This window comes from Mustela nivalis, assembly GCF_964662115.1.
Source record: "Mustela nivalis genome assembly, chromosome: 5".
Classification (NCBI taxonomy): domain Eukaryota; kingdom Metazoa; phylum Chordata; class Mammalia; order Carnivora; family Mustelidae; genus Mustela; species Mustela nivalis.
Window position 1 is genome coordinate 139,811,513 of NC_139024.1, and position 19,870 is coordinate 139,831,382.

The following is a 19,870-nucleotide window of genomic DNA, read 5'->3' on the forward strand; positions in this document are numbered from 1 at the left end:
CTCATTCGATTTTTCTCAAAAATGTGCAGTAAAGGTAACAACATGTAGATACTTCTCTATACAGAAAAGAGTTAACATTGACCATTCTCTTTAGAAAGGCCTGCTTACAAGGTTGGCCTTTGGCCAGGGTCTGGGAACTGGCCCAGTAAATAGTTCCCTGCACTAGTATAAAACTTTCAATAAATGATAAGACACATCTTTTCTTCTGGGACTCTGGAATTCTGACACATGCCAGGCACAGACTGCCTACCTGACCAATTGCCAATAAAACCCCTGGACTCCTAGACTCTGGTGAGTTTCTCCAGTAAGCATTTCACCTGTGTTGTCAGGTGTCTCATTGCTGCGGAAATGCCGCACATCCAGTGTGACTCCACTGAAGACTCTTGGAAGCTTCTGCCTGGTTTCCTCCAAAATCTATGTCATGCACCTGTTCCCTTTGCTGATTCTGCTCTGTATCCTTCTGCCATATTAAAGCCTACCCACCAGTATGACCATATGCTAAGGCTTATTGTCAATTACTGAACCTGGATGTGGCCTTGAGGACCCCAGACACACTCCCTCTTCAGAAAGCGACTTTAACACCACCCCCCATCACCATCACTTGAGGGTAGGCCAGACTTAATGACTTGCTTCCAAAGAACACAGTAGGGAAAGCAAAAAATACTGACTTCACAGTAAAGACAATGAAGGCTGACATCATCAGTGATGTCATGGTGATAACATGTACCCTCTGACGTAATGTGACAGGGGCACTTACCCAAAACCCATAACCCAGCCTAATCTTAAGAAAAACACCAGACAAACCCAGATTGGAAGACATTCTACAGGCTACTGGCCAGTATTCAAGACTGTAAAAGTCATGAAAAACAAAGAAAGATAACCGTCACAGGCTGAAGAAGATGAAAAAGACAGTCGAGTAAATGCAAGGTGGTACCCTGGATTAGGTTCCAGAAGAAAAAGAGGACCGTAATGGAAAAACTGATGAAACCCAAATAAAGCCTAGTGTTTCATCAATAGTAATGTATCAATGTTAGTTTCTTAGTTTTTTACCCATTATATAAGATATTAGTAGGGAGAGAAATTGAGTGAGGGATATATGAGAACTATTTATACTACCTTCGTAACTTCACTGTCAGTTTAAAATTAATACAAAATAAAAAGTTAATTTAAAAAAAGAAGGGTAGTAAACTTGATTGTAGGGAAATAATAAGTTAATTGTATTGCTGAGGTTTTTATTTTGTTCTGAGCCACTCTTAGCTCTTCTTCTTCATTTTGTTTTGAGCCGCTACGGAGCAGCTATGGCCAGATTTTTACTAATTTTTCCACAGTAAAAATGAAAAAGTTATACAAAGGTTGAGAAAGAATCAAAAATGAATCCTGTACTTATCACCAATCAACAGTTCTCAACTCCTGGCTTTTTTTTTTGTTCCCTCTGTAACAATGCATACCTTCTCCTGCCCACAATTCTAGATTCTTTTGAAACAAATCCCAAACAGCACATCATTTCAACATCTTTAAAAGACAAAGACTCCTCTGTAAAAAAAAAAAAAAAAAAAGAAAAAGAAAAGAAAAGAGAAAAGGAAAAAGAATAAAGAAAAAAAAAGTACACGGGGGCCTGGGTGGCTCAGTTGATTAAGGGACTGCCTTTGGCTCAGGTCATGATCCTGGAGTTCTGGGATCGAGTTCTGCACTGGGCTCCCTGCTTGTCAGGGATTCTGCTTCTCCCTCTGACCCTCCCTCTTCTCATGCTCTCTCTTTCTCATTTTCTCTCTCTTAAATCAATAAATAAAATCTTTTAAAAAAATGTTAAAAAAAATAGAGTAAAGACCACCTCTCTGTCCCTTTCTCTCCTCATAACTCACACACACACACACACACACACACGTGCTCAATAATAATTCCTTAATACTATTAAATATCAAAGTGGTATTCCCATTTCCTCAAGTGTCTCATTAATGTTCTTTTTTATCCCCATTTAAACCAAAATCAAAGTAAAACTTATATATTGCAACTGATTAATATGTTTCTTAAATCTTCTTTTAATCTACAGATTTCCCCTCCATCACTTTTTTCTTTGCAATTTGTTGGAAAAAAAAAAAAAAGTGAGTCATCTGTTCTGCAGTTTCCCACAGTCTGTTATTTGGCTGAATGAACCCCTGTGGTGTAATTTAACATATCCCTTTGTCTGTTCTCTTTCCTGTAAATTAGTAGTTAGAACTAGAGGCTTGATCAGATTCAGGGTTTTGTTTTTTTGTTTGCAAGAGTATTTCAGAGGTGGGCTGTGTACTTTCAGCAGGATGTTGGTAGCATTCCGTCTTCGTTTATCAGCAGGAATACTTCTGGGAAAAAAAAATTTCCTCTCAACTATTTAGTTACTCTTAGGAATGCTTACATGTGAAGGGCAAAATAAAGCACTTGATTATTTCCTCTTATTTAACAGTTAAAAATAATGATTTGGTTCCCTAGTATTCTCTAAAGGTTTCTGTTTGTTTCTACACATTCCTATGACTCACAGAATTAACATATTTGAAGTTTTCAAGCCATTACAGTATTTTTCCTTACTGGTGTTCAAACTGTCCTATCTTTGTCCCGTGGGGTCTGCAATGCTTTAGACAAAATTGTATGTTTTGGGGGCGCCTGGCTGGCTCAGTGGGTTAAGGTCTCTAACTTCGGCTCCAGTCGTGGTCCCAGAGTCCTGGGATGGAGCCCCACATTGGGCTCTCCGCTGGGCGGAGTGAGTATAAACTTAAAATGTATCTTTTAAAAGCACAACCTATTTTGTAGCCTTGTCCACTGAAAGCCCTAGAAATAATGGCAGACCCAGTAGCAGTGACCGCCCCTAGTGTTCCTTCTCAAATACTATTCCTAAATATTAGTGGTGTTTAGAGACCTGCTGCATAAACACAGAGGCAGTTGAACTCTGAGAAGGTCACTCTGTCTATCTCAAAGATTTGTCAGTGGGCTGTAAGTTGTAAGTAAATTTAATTTTCTTTCTTTTGCCTTTATTCTCCCCATCGTATTTATTCATATGTATGTGCAAGTATATATATATTTCCAATTCCTTCCTTCTTAAATGGAACGGACTATTCTTATGTCACTCTGAGGGAAACTCATAAACGCACATACACAACATACATAATCTTTTTCTGTGTGGTCATGTGATCTATTTGTTCTCTCTCTCTCTTTTGGCATCTCTTTCACTATTGAGAAGAACTCGGCGTTTTTGTTCTCATGGTTGTATTTATATTAATACTTTATATAATACCCTTGGGCTCCACTTTTTTGGTCACTGTCTACTAGTTCCCCACTATAAGCAGTATTAATGTTAGGATCACCTCCTTCTCTAGCTTTCACAGTCCTTCAGGATCCAAAGTGAAACAATGTCCTTTTACTCCCAGTTAATATTTATAAAGCAACAAGAGACGATATCCTACTTTTCATATACACTTCCCTCGGCCTCCACTTTCTGCCAGACCTCATCTGCACCATCAGAAAGCAGCCGCTGCGTGTTATGCTCTCTCCCTTACAACTACCATTCAGTCTCAGTTTTGTAAGTAAATATGTATTTAATGCTTACCAGCTATTGTTAGGTAGAAGTCTTACCAACTACTTAGGTCATCTGAAACTCACTGTGTAAATTAGATAATAGGTTCCTCAGGAATGGCTCATTTGAACAATATTTGCAGAGTCCAGCATGACCCAGCAACAGTGGATCTGTGGTCCCTATAGCTCAGGGTCAGTTAGGCTAGACATAAAATCCCCGGCTGTTCAAATCCATTGTCTTCTAGCGTAAGGCAGATAAGTCTGTTAACAATCAGGTCTTTTTCCCCATTTTGCCTTACGCCCAAAGAAAAAAATTTTTTTATGAAATCCAACAGATTAATAAAATTTCTCACTATAGGCCCTTCTGGGTTAATTTTCCCTGACAGCAGTGTGCCCTTCCGTAAAATTTCACTAGTATTTTATTTCAAGAAAGTGTTCTTGAATTTTAGTTTTCACATTTGTTCTATTATATCACTTTGGCTTGGCTTTCTTCTGTAGGGGCTGATTATCAGACATATACTGTATTGCATCTGCTGTATTTACTATCAGAAACTACTCCTTTCTCTTGAATTCTTCTTATCTCTTTCACTATGTCTTAAATTTCAAACAAGGACTATCCATTGTGTTTACTCACTCCTAAGTTCCTTCTAGTTTAGTTTTCATTCCTGAAATAATTTTTAAAATTTCTTTTTCCTGAATTTTTCACCTTAGCTTTTTTTTCCATTATTGTTTTAGCCAATCAATTTTTAGTTTTTCTGATTCTGATTTATACCATTTTTTCCTCACTTCTAATAATTTTCTTATGCTTCCCAAGCTCATTTTAAGTATTAGGGCATCTTTTTTTGTGGTCATACTTCATTGCCTTAAATAACATTACCGTTATGGGATTTGACTCCTGCTTACTTTTAAGTGAAATTAGTTATCCTCTGTTTTTAGAAGGGAAGGGTGGTCAGGACAGCCTTTCAAATTTGGAAGTTCTAGAATCCCTTTTCCTGCTGTTTAACAAAATATTCAATCTCCTTTAGTTTCTCTGGGTGCAAGGCCTTGTTCTAGAAGGGTGTTTTGGTTTGTGAGTTTCAAACTCATAGGTAGCTTCAGCCTAAAGACTTTCCTGCAGTCTGTTACCACTCACTCAGAAATTAGAGCCTGTGAAGTTCCCTCTGAAGGCTCTACTTTTTCCTCAGAATGGCCCTTCAAGCATTCCTCATAGTAATTTTGAGGTTTTCTAGCATTCAACGCTTCACAAGACCCTCAGGAGTTCTTCCATGTCTTCCTTCTGTTTCTGATTCCACAGAAACCTTTTAGCTGTTGGTGATTTGTCTTCTGGTATTTGGGGAATATCTCGTCCCCTGGTTTTATTACAGATGTTGCTTGGTTTTGCTATCCTAGCTGCTCTATCTCTATAAACAGACTGAAGCGAAAAATCAGACCAATTATGTCAAAGCTGCTGCCACCTTGCTCCCGAAGGCACTGGAATCTGAATGAATCAAGACTATAGAGATTTTTGCACTCCTTACGGTACATTTTTTCTTTACCAAGATACAAAAAAGTGGTTCTCAATTCAAATACAAAGACAATGAAAAACAGAAACGGGAGTTCTGTTGTTCTATTCAAATTATAGGTCTTACTCTAGGGTCAATGGATGGGCTCTGGGATTCCAGAATGTCCTTGAAATTGTACTCAAATTGAATAAATATGTCTTCTACATATTCTTCTGGAAGAAAAAAATTCTCCAAGAAAACCATGATGTACTAAAGTTAAGAAACACTATCAAAGTTAAAATAAAATATAAAATTAAGAATCCCTATCAAAACACCAGTAGCGTTATTTCAGAAATAGAACAAATAATACTGAAATTTTCAAGGACCCACAAAAGAACCCAAATAGCCAACACAGTCTTGAGAAAGAAAAACAAAGCTAGAGGTATCATAATCCCAGGTTTCAAGATATACTACAAAGTTGTAGTAATCAAAACAGTACACAGAACTGGTACAAAAATCACACACAGGTCAATGGAACAGAACAGAGAGCCCAGAAATAAACCCATGTCTATATGCTCAATTAAGCTATGACAAACGAGGCAAGAAAATACAATGACAGAAAGATGGTCTCTTCAATGAGTGCTGCTGGGAAAACTACAGCCACATGCAAAAAAATAAAACTGGACCACTTTCTGACACTGTACACAAAAATAAACTCAAAATGGATTGAAGACCTAAATGTGAGGTCTGAAACCATAAAAATCCTATCAGAAAACACAGGCAATGATCTCTTTAATATTGGCCTTAGGCAAAAGCAACAAAAGCAAGTAGAAGCTATAGGATTACACCAAAGTAAAAAGCTTCTGCACAGCAAAGGAAACTTACCAATAAACTGAAAAGACAAGCTACTGAATGGGAGAAGACATTTGCAAATGATATATCTGATAAGGGATTACTATCCAAAATGCATAAAGAACTTATATAATTCAACACCAAAACCAAATAATCCAAATAAAACATGGGCAGAGGACCCGAATAGCCTTTCTTTTTCTTTTTTTTTTTTAAAGAAGACATACAGACAGCCATAGACACATGAAAAGATGCTCAACATCACTCACCATCAGGGAGATGCAAATTAAAACAATAATGAGATATCACTTCACACCTGTCAGAATGGCTAGAATCAAGAAGACAAGAAACACCAAGTGTTGTCAAGGATATGGAAAAAGGAATCCTTGTGTAGAGTTGATGGGAATGCAAACTGGTACTGTGGAAAACAGTATGGAGGTTCATCAAAAATTAAAAATAGAGGGGTGCCTGGGTGGCTCAGTCATTGGGAGTCTGCCTTAGGCTCAGGTCACGATCTCAGGGTTCTGGGACCGAGCCCCGCATCGGGCTCCCTGCTTGGCGGGCAGCCTGCTTCTCCCTCTCCCGCTCCCCCTGCTTCTGTTCCCTCTCTTGCTGTGTGTCTCTCTGCCAAATAAATAAATAAATAAAATATTAAAAAAAAAAATTAAAATAGAATCTACTACTGGGCATTTACCAAAAGAAAATGAAAACACCATTTTTGAAGACACAGGTACCTCTATGTTTACTGTAGCATCATTTACAATAGCCAATATATGGAAGCAACAGAAGTGTCCATTAATAGATGAATAGATACAGAAGATGTGAAATGTGCACGTGTGTGCGTACACACACACACACTCTGGACTATTACTCAGCCATAAAAAAAGATGAGAACTTGCCATCTGCAACAACATGGATGAACTTAGCAGATACTATGCTCAGTGAAATAAAGAAAGGACAGGGGCACCTGGGTGGCTCGATTGGTTAAGCATCTGACTTTTGATTTCAGCTCAGGTCATGATTTCAGGGTGGTGAGACTGAGCACTGCATGGGGCTCTGTGCTCACTGGGGAGACTGCTTGAAGATTCTCTCCTTCTTCCACTACACCTTCCCCCCCAAATTAATCGATCAAAAAAAAAAAAAAGGATAAAAAACATATGATTTCACTTATATGTAGAATCTAAAAAAATAATACAAAGAGCAGAAATAAATCTATAAATACAGAAAACAGGAGATGGTTGCCAGAGGGAAGGATGGGGGGGGGATGGGCAAAATGAGTGAAGGGGGTAACAAGTACAGGCTTCCACTTACGGAATGAGCAAGTCTTAGGGATAAAGGACACAGCACTGGGAATATAGTCAATGGTATTATAATGTGAAAATGGTGAACACAGTATAACATATAAACTTGTTGAATTACTACTACCTGTAGACCTGCAACTAATGTAACATGTGTCAATTACACTTCAATAAAAATAAAAATTAAAAAAGAAGCACTTACTTAAAAGGTTATTTCTTCTAGCAGACAAACTGGTGGTCTTACATTGTAGAAAGGGATTTTGTAGCCTCCTTCATTTAAACAACAAATAGGCACAACGATAGTGTTATATAAGACAGGATGTTAGAAATTTTCTTTCAATCGTTAAACTCATCAGTCCCCCAAGATTTAGAACCATATTTTGTGTATGTGTGTATATATATGTCTATCACATGCTATATGGGACAGACTTTATCCTGATATTTAATAACCTGACAGTTACTCTAATAATCTAACCAAAAATGAGAGATCAGGATGTCATGTGAAATTCTCGTTTGTCCTGCCTTTTAAGGAATTTTCTCTTCATTAATTCAACCCAACCCACATTCAAACTCATGGACACAATCCCTGCCGACTCTGTAATTACTATATTTATTTGAATCCTTTTTGGGGCGGGCCTCTAATTTTAATCATTTTCTCTACTTTTCCCCTATAGGGGCTAACATCCATTCTTCTTTCTTAGCTCAAACACCACCCCCTCCCTGAAAATTTTCCTCCCCCCTCTGCTGGGAGTTGCTTCTGGAGTTGTTTCCTCTTGAGATCTCAAGTGCTTTGTGCTTATTTTATAATAATTCCACCATTAAAACTCACTGTTTATATGTATTTTTTTTCCCTAGACTGTAAACTTCCTGGAGATAGACTGTTTCTTATTTATTTTTATCTATCTCCTTAACATTATTTCTGGATTCATTCTCCTCTCTTCCTATCAGTCCCCAAATACTATTGGGAGTGGTAAATGTGCCCGTAAAGACTGCTTGCTATTTCCCATCTGCTTTCTTTTTTGTTACATAAAGTGCAGATGTCATGGTTAGAGCTCCCAAAGCCACCTTGAAAGCGTAAGGATAGGAGCAACACTCCAGGACGTAGAAGGCAAAGTTAGAAGAAAAAGTTGACTCCAGCCCTGGGTATTGAGAGAAAAATAAATACTTATTAAAAAGCCACCATTTTTCAGGTTACTAACTTAGTTACTAGTAACTAAACACATTCCTTACTGATATACCTAGGTAATCAGTAACTATTCAATAAAGCATTCAAAGAATAAAATTTTCTAAAAATGAAATAAGCAACCAGAGGGGAAGAGGTGGGGGGATGGGCAAAATGGGTGAAGGGGAGTGGGAGACACATGCTTCAGTTAACAAACTGAATAAACAGGTCATGGGGATAAAAGGTACAGCCCAGGGAATATAATTAATGGTACTGTGAAAGCATTGTATGATGACAGAGGGAAGCTACACTTGTGGGGAGTACAGCATAATGTATAGACTTGTTGAATCACTATGCTGTACACCTGAAATTGTGTGTCAACTATGATTCAATAACAAAAGCTTTTCCATTAAAAAAGAGACTTATGAAGCAAAAAAAAAAAAAAAAAAAAAAAGAAGAAGAAGAAAGAAAAGAAAGAAAGAAAGAAAGAAAGAAATTTGTATAGGACCATATACCCCAAAAGCACTCCAGCAAAGCTCACTAGCAGTTCCACATGGAGAGGCCATGACCTCTCCCCTGCAGCTAGAAAGATTATGGTCCAGCAGACAATGCTGCACCCGCAGACCCTACTGAACTAATGCTCACTGAAAGGGCTCTACTGAGATCTCTGTGCACCAGAATCAACGACATGGAATCATGCAGAAAAGATCTGCATAAAGTCAGGAAAAGATAGTCAACTGTCCAGAAATACTAACAAGCACAAAAAGAGAGCTTAAATATGATAGAACTTCAATAATTTACGTAATGCTGCCACCATGTGGCACTTGTTCCCCTCTTCTAGAAATAAAATTTTGTAAAGAAAAGGATGATTGTTCCCCTGCGCATTAACTTTCTGAAACACAAAAACTAGAAACAACTTTAGTTTGAAATACTAGCCGGGTTTTCTTAAGATGAACTACATTTAAATGCGAGAGAGATGAAAGTTCTAGAAGTCCTGATAATTCTACTTCACCATTCCTCTCTGCCCAACCATGCCATCTAGGGACAAATAAGAGGATGTGATTGTCTGCAGCAAGATACAAAAGAGTTGGAAATTATGCAGGTATAAATTCAAATCAAAAGCCTCTAAAATGCTTTCAACTTTTTCCTTCTAACTTGAAGGGAAAAGTCAGAACACGATACACAAAAGTTAATTGAACCTGATTCACAGGAAAGTTTCCACACTACTCTAAACCCTCAGGAAGACCAACTAGGAAGGTTATCATGTAAAAAGCCTGGATCAGGTATGCACCAAGAAAAGGATTTGGGGCAGCTGGATGGCTTAGATGGTTGTGCATCCCACTCTTGGTTTCAGCTCAGGTCATGATCTCAGGGTCCTGAGATCAGCCTCCCCCCACCCTATCAGGCTCCACATAGGGCACTAGGTTCACTGAAGGGTCTGCTTGTGCCCCTCCCTCTGCTGCTCTCTCTCTCAAATTTTAAAAAAATTAAAGAATACCATTTAAAGGAGTTATGTTACACTTGGTTGAAGATAACCACTTAAACTTAGCTGACAAGATATTTTTGAGTCCTTCAGAGGTCAGTCTTTAATAACAATATGAGAATGCTTCATAACGGGTGGGTCTGTCTTCTTTACCAGGACAGCACTGGTTCCTGACATTCTGTCTCACACAAAACAAGTGCTCGAGACACTCAAAGAATAAGCTTGTTTCTATCACACCCGGTATGATCATTTCCTTCTCTAGTAAACATTTTTCTAATATAAGCTCATGTCATTTGCTTAGCAAATCTCTATATTCCCTAAAATGGAACTTATTCTTGTTCAAATTATTGCAAATTCTGAATTAGAACATTTTTATTTGACTGTATTTGCTACCATCTTTCTCTTAATACTAACAGTTAACAACATTCACCAAACATCTCTATGTCACGGATTTTTTAAAGATAACATACCATTTAATCCTTACAAGAACTGTACAGTATATATTATTACTCCCATTATTAAGTAGCCACCTTAAGCCTCAGTAAAGCAGGTGATCTTAGCTGGTAAGGAGGAAGGGCAGGATTTGAGCCTAAAGATGTCAGGCTTCAAGGCCCATGTTCTTTTTCCCCTCCTCAATATAGCCTCCTTCCTGACACAGGGCCTGGTCTCACAACCCTGAGATCATGACCTGGGCCAAAATCAAGAGTCAGACATTTAACTGACTGAGCCACCCAGGACCCTGGTTTAGGCATTTTTTTTTTTTTTTTTAAGATTTTATTAATTTATTTGACAGAGAGAAAGATCACAAGTAGGCGGAGAGTCAGGCAGAGAGAGAGGAGGAAGCAGGCTCCCACTGAGCAAAGAGCCCGATGCGGGGCTCGATCCCAGGACACTGAGATCATGACCTGAGCCGAAGGCAGCGGCTTAATCCACTGAGCCACCCAGGCGCCCCTAGGCATTTTTTAATACAACAGAGAATAAGGCATTTCTATACAATGAAGAGTCCTGACTCTTATGGTACCTCTATTCTAATGAAGGAAGACAGGTAATAAATAAGTAACAAGAAAAATATCAGGTAGTTACAAGAGCTTATGGTAGGCAAAATTCTAAGATGGCCCTTAAGACCCTCACCGCACAGTGGACACACACCTACTCCCAGTTATTCAATCAAGCCCTAATCGAGGTGAAACTGTCTATATATATTCTATAGATTTATTAAGGTCCCAAATCAGTTGACTTTAAAAAGGGGAGATTCTCTTCAGTGGCCCTGACTTCATCAGTGAGTCCTTTACAGAGTCTAGGCTCTTCCTGGCAAGCACGAGAGGGAGGGACTCCATGTGAGCAAGACTAATTTATGGTTTTGTTTTTGTTTTTCTGGCTTAAGTAATATGTACACCCAATGTGGGGAGTCACACGCTCTACCAACTGAGCCCAGAATCAGGTGTCCCCAATTTATGGCTTTGAACATGGAAGGGGCCACCTGTCAAAGAATGTGAGTGGCCCCTAGGAGTTCAGAGGGGCCCCTGGCTGAGACCAAATAAGGAAATGGGAACTTCACTGTTCCAGGGAAAAGAGCTGGACTCTGAGCTTCAAATAACAACAATGCTGACCAATACCTTGATTTTGGCCTTGGAAGACTCTTAAACATAAAATCCAGCCATACCATGCCCAAACTTCTTTCTCACCATGGAACTGGTAATAATCTTCATATAGCATGATATGGGAATCATTTCTGGATAATATTGTGTGTGTCTCAGATTATCCAAATCCCACCACACAGTAATGATGATAAAGAGAGCTAGCAGTTATTTACTGCTAGATACTAAGTAATATTCTCAAACACACACACACAGACACATGCATTGGGTGCATGTGCATACCTTTGATCTTTATGCCCACCCTGTGAATCAAGTATTATGCAGATTTCAAGTAAGCTTGTTGAACCCAGAAATGGTATCTGAGCTGCAGCTGTGTCCATCATGTGGCGTGCTCTGTGCCACAGGCTTTCTGTAGTTTTAAAGGATTTATGAAAAGGTTCTTTCCTTTTGGCAGGTTTAGACTTCCTGTCTGGTTGGGGTCTTATTTAAAAACAGCACCCCAACTCACACAGCATCATGAAATCTGTGTGCAACACCATTTACCATCTATCTGACAGCAGCTCGGGGCATTACTGTCTAATGCACAATGAACCAATTATACATGTGCCAAACACCAGGAATATGAACAGGATGGCAGGCTGGGCTTCAGTATTGCTGGAGCACAGCATGAAATGTTGGGTGGCAGACGGTAAAGCCAACAAGGTAGGGGCCAAGAGAAGGATGCCTGGACATCCTGTAGACAGCGAATATTATTAAAGGGTTTTAAAAATCGAAGTAACATCAGAGCACTCTGGCAGCATGGTAAAGACTGGATTTGACTGGGATGATGAAGCAGGAACACAAATCAGAAGGAATGGAGATACTGTGAGTAATATCCAAAAGAAATGGTCACTGAAAGTGGGCCTTAACTGGTTAAGAACAGCCAAGGATGAGGCTCATGTTTTATTCTGAGTACTCTGGGTGGGTGTTGATTCTAAAACTGAGAAAAAAAATATAGAATGAATCTAGACTGACACCCATCAGTCTTTAAAATCTTTTTTTCACTATATCTCATTTAAAGATGAAGAAAACTGAGATCAATAGATATTCAATAGATCCAGAGTAGGCACCAGCACTTGAACCCAAGTCTCCTGCTGCTTAGTCTTACGTTCCTTCCATGAATGGTAATGCCTCTGAATGAGTTTTCCTTTGCTTATTTTAAGACCACGCGAATGGAAATCAGAGATTTTAAAATCAGAGAAATCCCCTTCTGTATATGAACACACTAATAACTAGGGCAGTATTTTTACAAAATAAGTTTTAAATACTCACTTCAAATTCTTTCACAAAATAACGGGTTTCGCCTTGAATAACTGGTCTGTGATCTAAAAGCCTTGAATGAATTTCTCCAAGGTCTGTAAAGACAAAATGAAATTCAGAGTTAATCCACGCTGGGTGGTGCAATCTCTAGGACCTCTAGTTTGTTTTGCTCTTCCCAATTCCCATGAATAGATAGGTTAAAATCTAGTTTAGACTTGGAGTGAGAGGAAATCTCATCCACTGCCAGTAAATTGGCATAAGTACTTCTGAGAGCAATTTGGCAATACCTGATAAAGCTCAGGACATGTATACCCAGCAATTTCATGCCTGTGTGCACATCCCAGAGAAAATCCTACCAGATGAAAGACATTTACAAATGTTTACTACAGCATGAGTGTAAGGTCAAAAGAAGAAAAAAAGTTAATAATGGAAACATACTTAGACAATGGAATACTATAAATCAGCTGGTAAAAATGAATACACTACAGTTACATTTATTAACACGGATAAATCCCACAACTATAACGCTCAACAAAAAAGCAAGTTCAAAAAGATAAAGCCATTGTATATATGCAGACGACACTTCCTGTTGGGACATATACAGAAGCAATAATACTAGAAACAAATGCATGAAAATGATAAAGAGCAGGGCTCCTCAGTGGCTCAGTGGGTTAAAGCCTCTGCCTTCGGCTCAGGTCATGATCTCAGGGTCCTGGGATTGAGCCCGGCATCAGGCTCTCTGCTTAGCAGGGAGCTTGCTTCCCTTCCTCTCTCTCTGCCTGCCTCTCTGCCTACTTGTGATCTCTGTCAAATAAATAAATAAAATCTAAAAAAAAAAGAGAGAGAGAAAGATAAAGAGCAAAACCAAGACAGTGGTTCCCTGTAGAGAGGAGGGAGAACGATGCAACTAGAGCAAGGTTTCCAGTGAGTTTTGAACGTTTATTTATTAAGATGGGTGGTGAGTATGCATTATAGGTTTTTGTACTTTTTGGTAAGTCTGAAAAAGTTGTGAATTTTAAACTGTTTTTGGTTAAGTCATTCTACTCATCCTACTTTGTAACAACTATAAAATTTAAGAGGTAAACGTCAAACTTCCTGGAGGAAATTAGATCTCCAAATAAAAACATGTAACTTTCATTTTCATTTACTGGCATAGAATACATATGGGGAAGTATGCTAAGTACAAAAATATAAAGAGAACTATTATTTCTGCTTAAGTCCTTCAATGGTTCATTCCCCAGAACACTTCTGTAAGAAAATATAGGAGTTCATTTAAAAAAAAAAAAAAAAAGTTCTATGCTGAGTTAAGTTTGGGAAACATTTGATAAAATCAAGTTAGACACGTTCCTTCACCTCAGATCTTCTGGGAGCCTATAGTTTACTTATACAAACTGTTAAAGCCCAAGTGAGGGCTACAGTATGCAGAAATGTGTGGACCTTATTTGGTAAGAGAACCTATGTGGCAAAGAGGATCTGTTCACATTTCAATCAATACCAGCATCTCTGAAATGCAACTGGCTAACAGGCTGAAGTTCAATCCTCCTAAGAGCCACACACGGTCCTCCATGTCTGGCGCCAGCCTCTTCTCCCCACACATTGGCAATTCTGAACTAGTTGCAGTTTTCCAAACATATCAAGCTCCTCCTATGTCCTTGCCATCGTCCATGCTCTGGAACCCTTCCCCAATCCCTGCTCTTCCTTCAAAACTGCTCAGATACCACACTTCCTTGAAATTTTCATTTGTTCTATTCAGCTCCCTCCTAGGTTTCAAGGAGTGTCCCCACTTAATGCTCCCAAAGCACCTGGGGCAATTACTTCTGTCATACTACTTACTGTATTTGTCCTGAAACTGTACCTCTCCTCCAGTGAGTATCTCAGAGACCGAATTATTTATATCATCCACAGAAGATGTATGGGCTAACATGTATCTTTCTATAGGACAAAAAAGGCACTAAGCTTTGCTGATTTGAATTGGGGAGCCTGATAGAATGAGAACTTACTTGGCCTTTGGAGAGAGAATTCAGTTTTCTTTAGAAGTAGATAATGATCACCTCTTAAACCAGACAATCTCCCAAAATATAAGAGAGTAAAGATCTGGGGAGAAAATACACATGACCACAGAAATGAAGCCACTAACTAGTTTTGTTATAACATCGTAACAACAAAGCAAGCACATTACAATGCAGGAGTCCCAAGGATTAGAAATTCTCCAAGTCTGATAGTGTAAATATAAGCTACAGATTTTCACATAAATTCACATAAATTCAACCCTAACCTTACCACATGCAAAGCATTCTTTTGTTGTCTGATACATTCTTTTGTCTTCCAAGAGTTCACACTCTGGAAAGATACCGTTTTCACACAAAAGACAGAGATAAGCACTTTAACAGAAGATCAGTACACTCTGTGGCTATGGAACGAGAAGAAACAGTGTACTGTATAGATCTCTCATTAGCTAATAAAAGAAGTTTCTCCTCTGGCCCTGAATTTCCAGGCCTTTAGTGTAATATCATATGAAACAATTTACTGCAATTTTTTTCTGATAACATCCCCAGCATTACCAAACAGATGTTACTCTTCCTCATTACTTCTCAGATCCATTCCCTTGTTTTCATCCCTGCTTGTCTTGCTGGGACTATTTGAACAGTCACACCTCTCTGTAACCCATTCCACAGAGTTCTTGTCATTTGCAGTAGTGATGTTTACAAAGCTGCCCAAACACTGAACTAGCACGTACAGAACTACTGCTCCTAGAGGAAATACAGGCTTAGGTTCCTGCAGGTCTCTGGTCACATTTCTGTCAAACCAAAATGTCATTTGTATCACATGGGTTTGTTTACCAACATCCTTGTAAAACATGCCAGTCTTGGCATTCCAAAAATGGCCCTTCCAATAGAATAATTTTTCCTGTATAACACTTACCAGTTATTTTTAATCCGTATAACTTCCTTTACCTGCAAGTCGAACGTTTTTCACACTGTACCATGTCTGAAAGTGCGGCCATTTAACAATTTCCTTACTTTACCCAACTGACCGTGAATTTCTTTGGCTTTCAACTTCACAACAATGCTGTCCACTACGCTCTCTCAATCACCTCAGGAATCCACAGATACAGCTGCTATCCTATATAGTGCATCACACACTATAAATGATACTTTGTCACTCTCCAGAGTGGCCTAACACACAAATTGGTGGATGTCCTTCCTTTTTCCAGATTGTTGACTGATTAACATTTACTAGCACCAAACAGCACTCTAACGGATACCTGAAAGAAACTTCTCTAATACAGTTCTCTTTCTCTGTAAGGCACACAGCTTTCTTGTACTGTATGAAAACTCAACACTATACACCTTGGAGACCATTCTAAAAAGCAAAATCACCATCAAAAAGCACAAAAATGTGAAAAATATGGCACTAAATAAAAAGTAAAAAGGACACTTGTGTGTAGTATAAAAGCTAACACAAAAAGCAGGGCATTGCCTTGCTTGGTCTCAACTATAAATGTGCATGTAGGGAGATTCAAATTTGCCTCTATTCTATGCACCTGGGAATAACCATGAACGCACCATCAGTATTGAATCTGGAGTTACAAATTAATTTTAGCAATTAGGCAAATTCACAAACACCTAATCCACAAGATAAGGATCCATGGTCATCTGCCTACCTGCTTTATTTGAAATACAAATCAGGGCACCTGGGTGGCTCAGTGGGTTAAGCCGCTGCCTTCAGCTCCAGGTCATGATCTCAGGGTCCTGGAATCGAGTCCTGCATCAAGCTCTCTGCTCAGCAGGGAGCCTGCTCCCTTCCTCTCGCTCTCTGCCTGCCTCTCTGCCCACTTGTGACCTCTCTCTCTGTCAAATAAATAAATAAATAAATAAATAAAATCTTAAAAAAAAAAAGTAAATAAAGTAAAATAAAAATCAAACCACACAATTCCCACACTTTACTGTTGGATGGCTTCCTACCATTCCAAAAAAAAAAAAAAAAAAGTCCAACCCCCTTAAAAAAAAGGCAAGAAGTCTTCTATGATCTGATTTCCACCAAACTCCACCTCTCTCAGTCACACTGTAGCAATGTAGTTTCCCAAACATGCCATGCTGTTTGAAGCCTCCACACCTTTAAACATGCTATTCTAAACTCAATCCAAAGGAGCCTTGCCCTATTTTCTTAACTGTTAACACTTGACTCTTTAAGACTCATCTCAGACACTCCAGTGTACAGGAAGCCCTTCCTGTTTCCCAATCCTTACCTCTTAACACCCAAACCATGGGCCAGAAACCCTTAAAGACCTAGGGTACAAGGTCAGAAATCATTTATTTATGTTTCCCTTTCACTAGACTCTGGCAATAAAATTCAACAATGATATGTTTTCAACCAATGGTCTTCACACGAGGATGAACTAAAAACAGATTTTCAGAATGCAAAGAGAAAATGGTCCCATAAAAAAGGCCAAGGAAATTCTACATGTATTTGTAATTAAAACTCAATTTTCAATTAACTTGAAAATTTTTCTTTGAATTACTTTTAAAAAAATCTATGAAAATTTTTGAAAAACTATGCATCAAGGGATACAATCAAAAGTGAAAAGGAAACCCATGGGATGGGGGAAAACAGAAGCAAATCATCCATGATCAAGGGAGTTAATATCCAGACTATACAGAAAACACCCAACAACAACAAAGAATTACCTAATTGAAAAATCGCCAAAGGACTTGAATAGACATTTCTCCAAAGATATACAAATGGCCAATGAGCACATAAAAAGATGCTCAACATCACTAATCATTAGGAAAATGCAAACTAAAACGATAAGACAGGACTTCATACCCATTAGAAGGGCCACTGCCAAAGACACAGAATAGCATGTTGGTGAGGAGGTGGAGAATCTTTTGAGTGAGACTGTAAAATAGCGCAGCCACTATGCAAGACAGTATGGTGATTGCTCAAAAAATGAAAAACAGAATTATCACTTGATCCAGTGATTCCAGTTCTGGGTCTACACTCAAAAGAACGGAAAGCAAGGGCTCACACAGGTATCTGCATATCGATGGTCAAAGCAGCATTATTCACAGCAACAAAAGGCGGAAGCGACCCAAAGGTCCACCCAGAGATGAATGGATACATAAAATATGGTCTATACATATGGTGAAATAATATTTAGCTTTTTAAAGAAGGAAATTCTGACACACGCTACGACATGGATACACAGTGGAGACATTATACACAGTGAAATAAGCCAGTCACAAAAGGGCAAATATTGCATGATTTCATTTACATGAATTATCTAGAGTAGACACATACAGAGTCAGAAAGTAGAACAGTGGTTGCCAGGGACTCGAGGAAAGGAGGGGATGCGGAGTTAATGAATCACTGGTACCATGAGTTTCAGTTTGAGATGGTTGATGGTGAGGGCTGCCCAACAATGTGGATGTCCTAATACCACTGAACTGTACACTTCAGAAAGGGTTAAGATAAATTTTATGCTACATGTATTTCACTGCAATTAAGAACACTTTTAAGTAGCAGGTCACTTAAGATAACATAGGGAAACATTTATAATTTAGCCCTAATACTCATGCACTACTCCCACATTCCTCATCAGATTTAAGAGACAACCTGAAGTCTAGAAAAATAGGCACAGCCAGCTGTGCTGGAGCGGTCTACCATCCTGACAGATGAAGTTAAAATGAAATGGTCAGCAACTAGAGGATGTCATCCCCCTGATAGTGAGGGACTCTAGCATACTATGAGGGCTTCAACTGCTGCAAGATGTTGGGACAGGCGGGATCAGCATAAGGTTAAGAAAGGATAAGGATAAAAAACTTAAAAAAAAAAAAAGAAGAAAAGGATGAGTATGAGAAAGTACAGAATCTGTCAAAGATCCTGCTACCAGAACACAGGGTTGTTCTGAGCTTTGAGAATCAAATACTCAGGTTCGTGAGAATCCAGGATGTAACCTTCTCCCAGAGCAAAGCAGACAAGACAAACGGACATCTGTATACGTAGGGCGCTTTAATGTTTTAAGATGTTTTCATGTAAGTTATCTCATGGATGTGTACTCCTCTCATGATCCAGGAGCAGAAAGGGGCGGAGTAAGTAAAGTGGACCACCCGAAGTCACCCAACTCCTCAGCGACCTGCAGCGGGGCGCAGGCCCTTCCCGACTCCCCAGCTCCACGCCTCCCTAAGCTTTACAGGACCGTCGTGAGGCAGCGTCCAAAGAAGCTCGGTGCTCAAAAGTCCCCGGCAAAGGAAAGGGGCGAAGGGGCGGGGCCCAAGACTCAGGCCCGCGGCTTTTTCGAAAAAGTAGGAGGGATTGGGTTGGTTGGTTGTTACTGGGATGCACCTGGCGTAGGAAACCAGGCAGGCTCTGGCCACCACTCCCCCAACCTCCCACGAGCCCAAGGCCGCCCGGAAACTGGGGGTCGTCCTGGGGAGCGGCCCCGGGTCAGAGGGTGCAGCTTGGGAGGTGGAGTGGCGCCGGGCTCCACCACAGCGATAGCCCTACCACTCCGTACCCTTGATAATGAGATGCGCTGGCGAGCCCGCGGTTCCCAGCGAATCCTTCTTCTTGTCGCCGCCGCCCGGGGTGGCCTCACTACCCACAGGAGTCTCCGTCCCTCCGCCACTCATCGCGATCTGCTCCGCCCACCCGCCTCCGCGTTGCGCCTGCGTAGATCTGCGCTGCCCGCCTTCCGGGCGCGGGTTTTGGGCGTCATCAAAGGGCGTAGGGAAAGCTGAGTCCCCTTATCGCGCAGGTGCGTTCGCGTAGCTAGAGATGGGGGCTTTAAGAAGCAGGTGCCGCCATGCTGGGTTAGGGCAGATGCTGCCGGAATTGGAACGTTAACGTGAACTTCTGTTAATTTCTCCTTGAACTCGCTGGAATTTGTTCTAGTCTAGAGAGGCTGGGAGAGAGGGGTTACAGTCGCAGGTTATTAAGAGCGGTAGAAGTATATTATCTCTATTATTACCTGCCACCAGTATTTTATAAAGCATTTCGACGTGCATTGCCACGTTTGGTCATCATAGCAGCTCGGGAAACCGGTTTTATCATTTCTAACAAACGAAGAAACAGGGTTAAAGGCTAAGTAACTTGCCCGAATCACTTAGGCTCATTCGTGCCCATGTGGAAAAAAAAAGAATGTGTTCTTGGTATTT

The 19,870-nt window shown here is 39.8% G+C and overlaps 1 protein-coding gene across 1 annotated transcript in view; it reads right to left on the reverse strand.

The window, feature by feature from the left end:
- The window catches only part of BLOC1S5 (biogenesis of lysosomal organelles complex 1 subunit 5), a 43,097-nt gene extending 23,494 nt beyond the window's left edge, over nt 1–19,603 (reverse strand). The window contains exons 1-2 of the mRNA XM_082729827.1: nt 19,231–19,603; nt 12,726–12,808 (exon numbers count right to left, since the gene is read on the reverse strand). Coding sequence (XP_082585953.1) covers nt 12,726–12,808; nt 19,231–19,345 — 198 coding nt within the window. The 5' untranslated portion in view covers nt 19,346–19,603. The remainder of the gene's footprint in view (nt 1–12,725; nt 12,809–19,230) is intronic.
- Between the last annotated feature and the right edge of the window lie 267 nt (nt 19,604–19,870).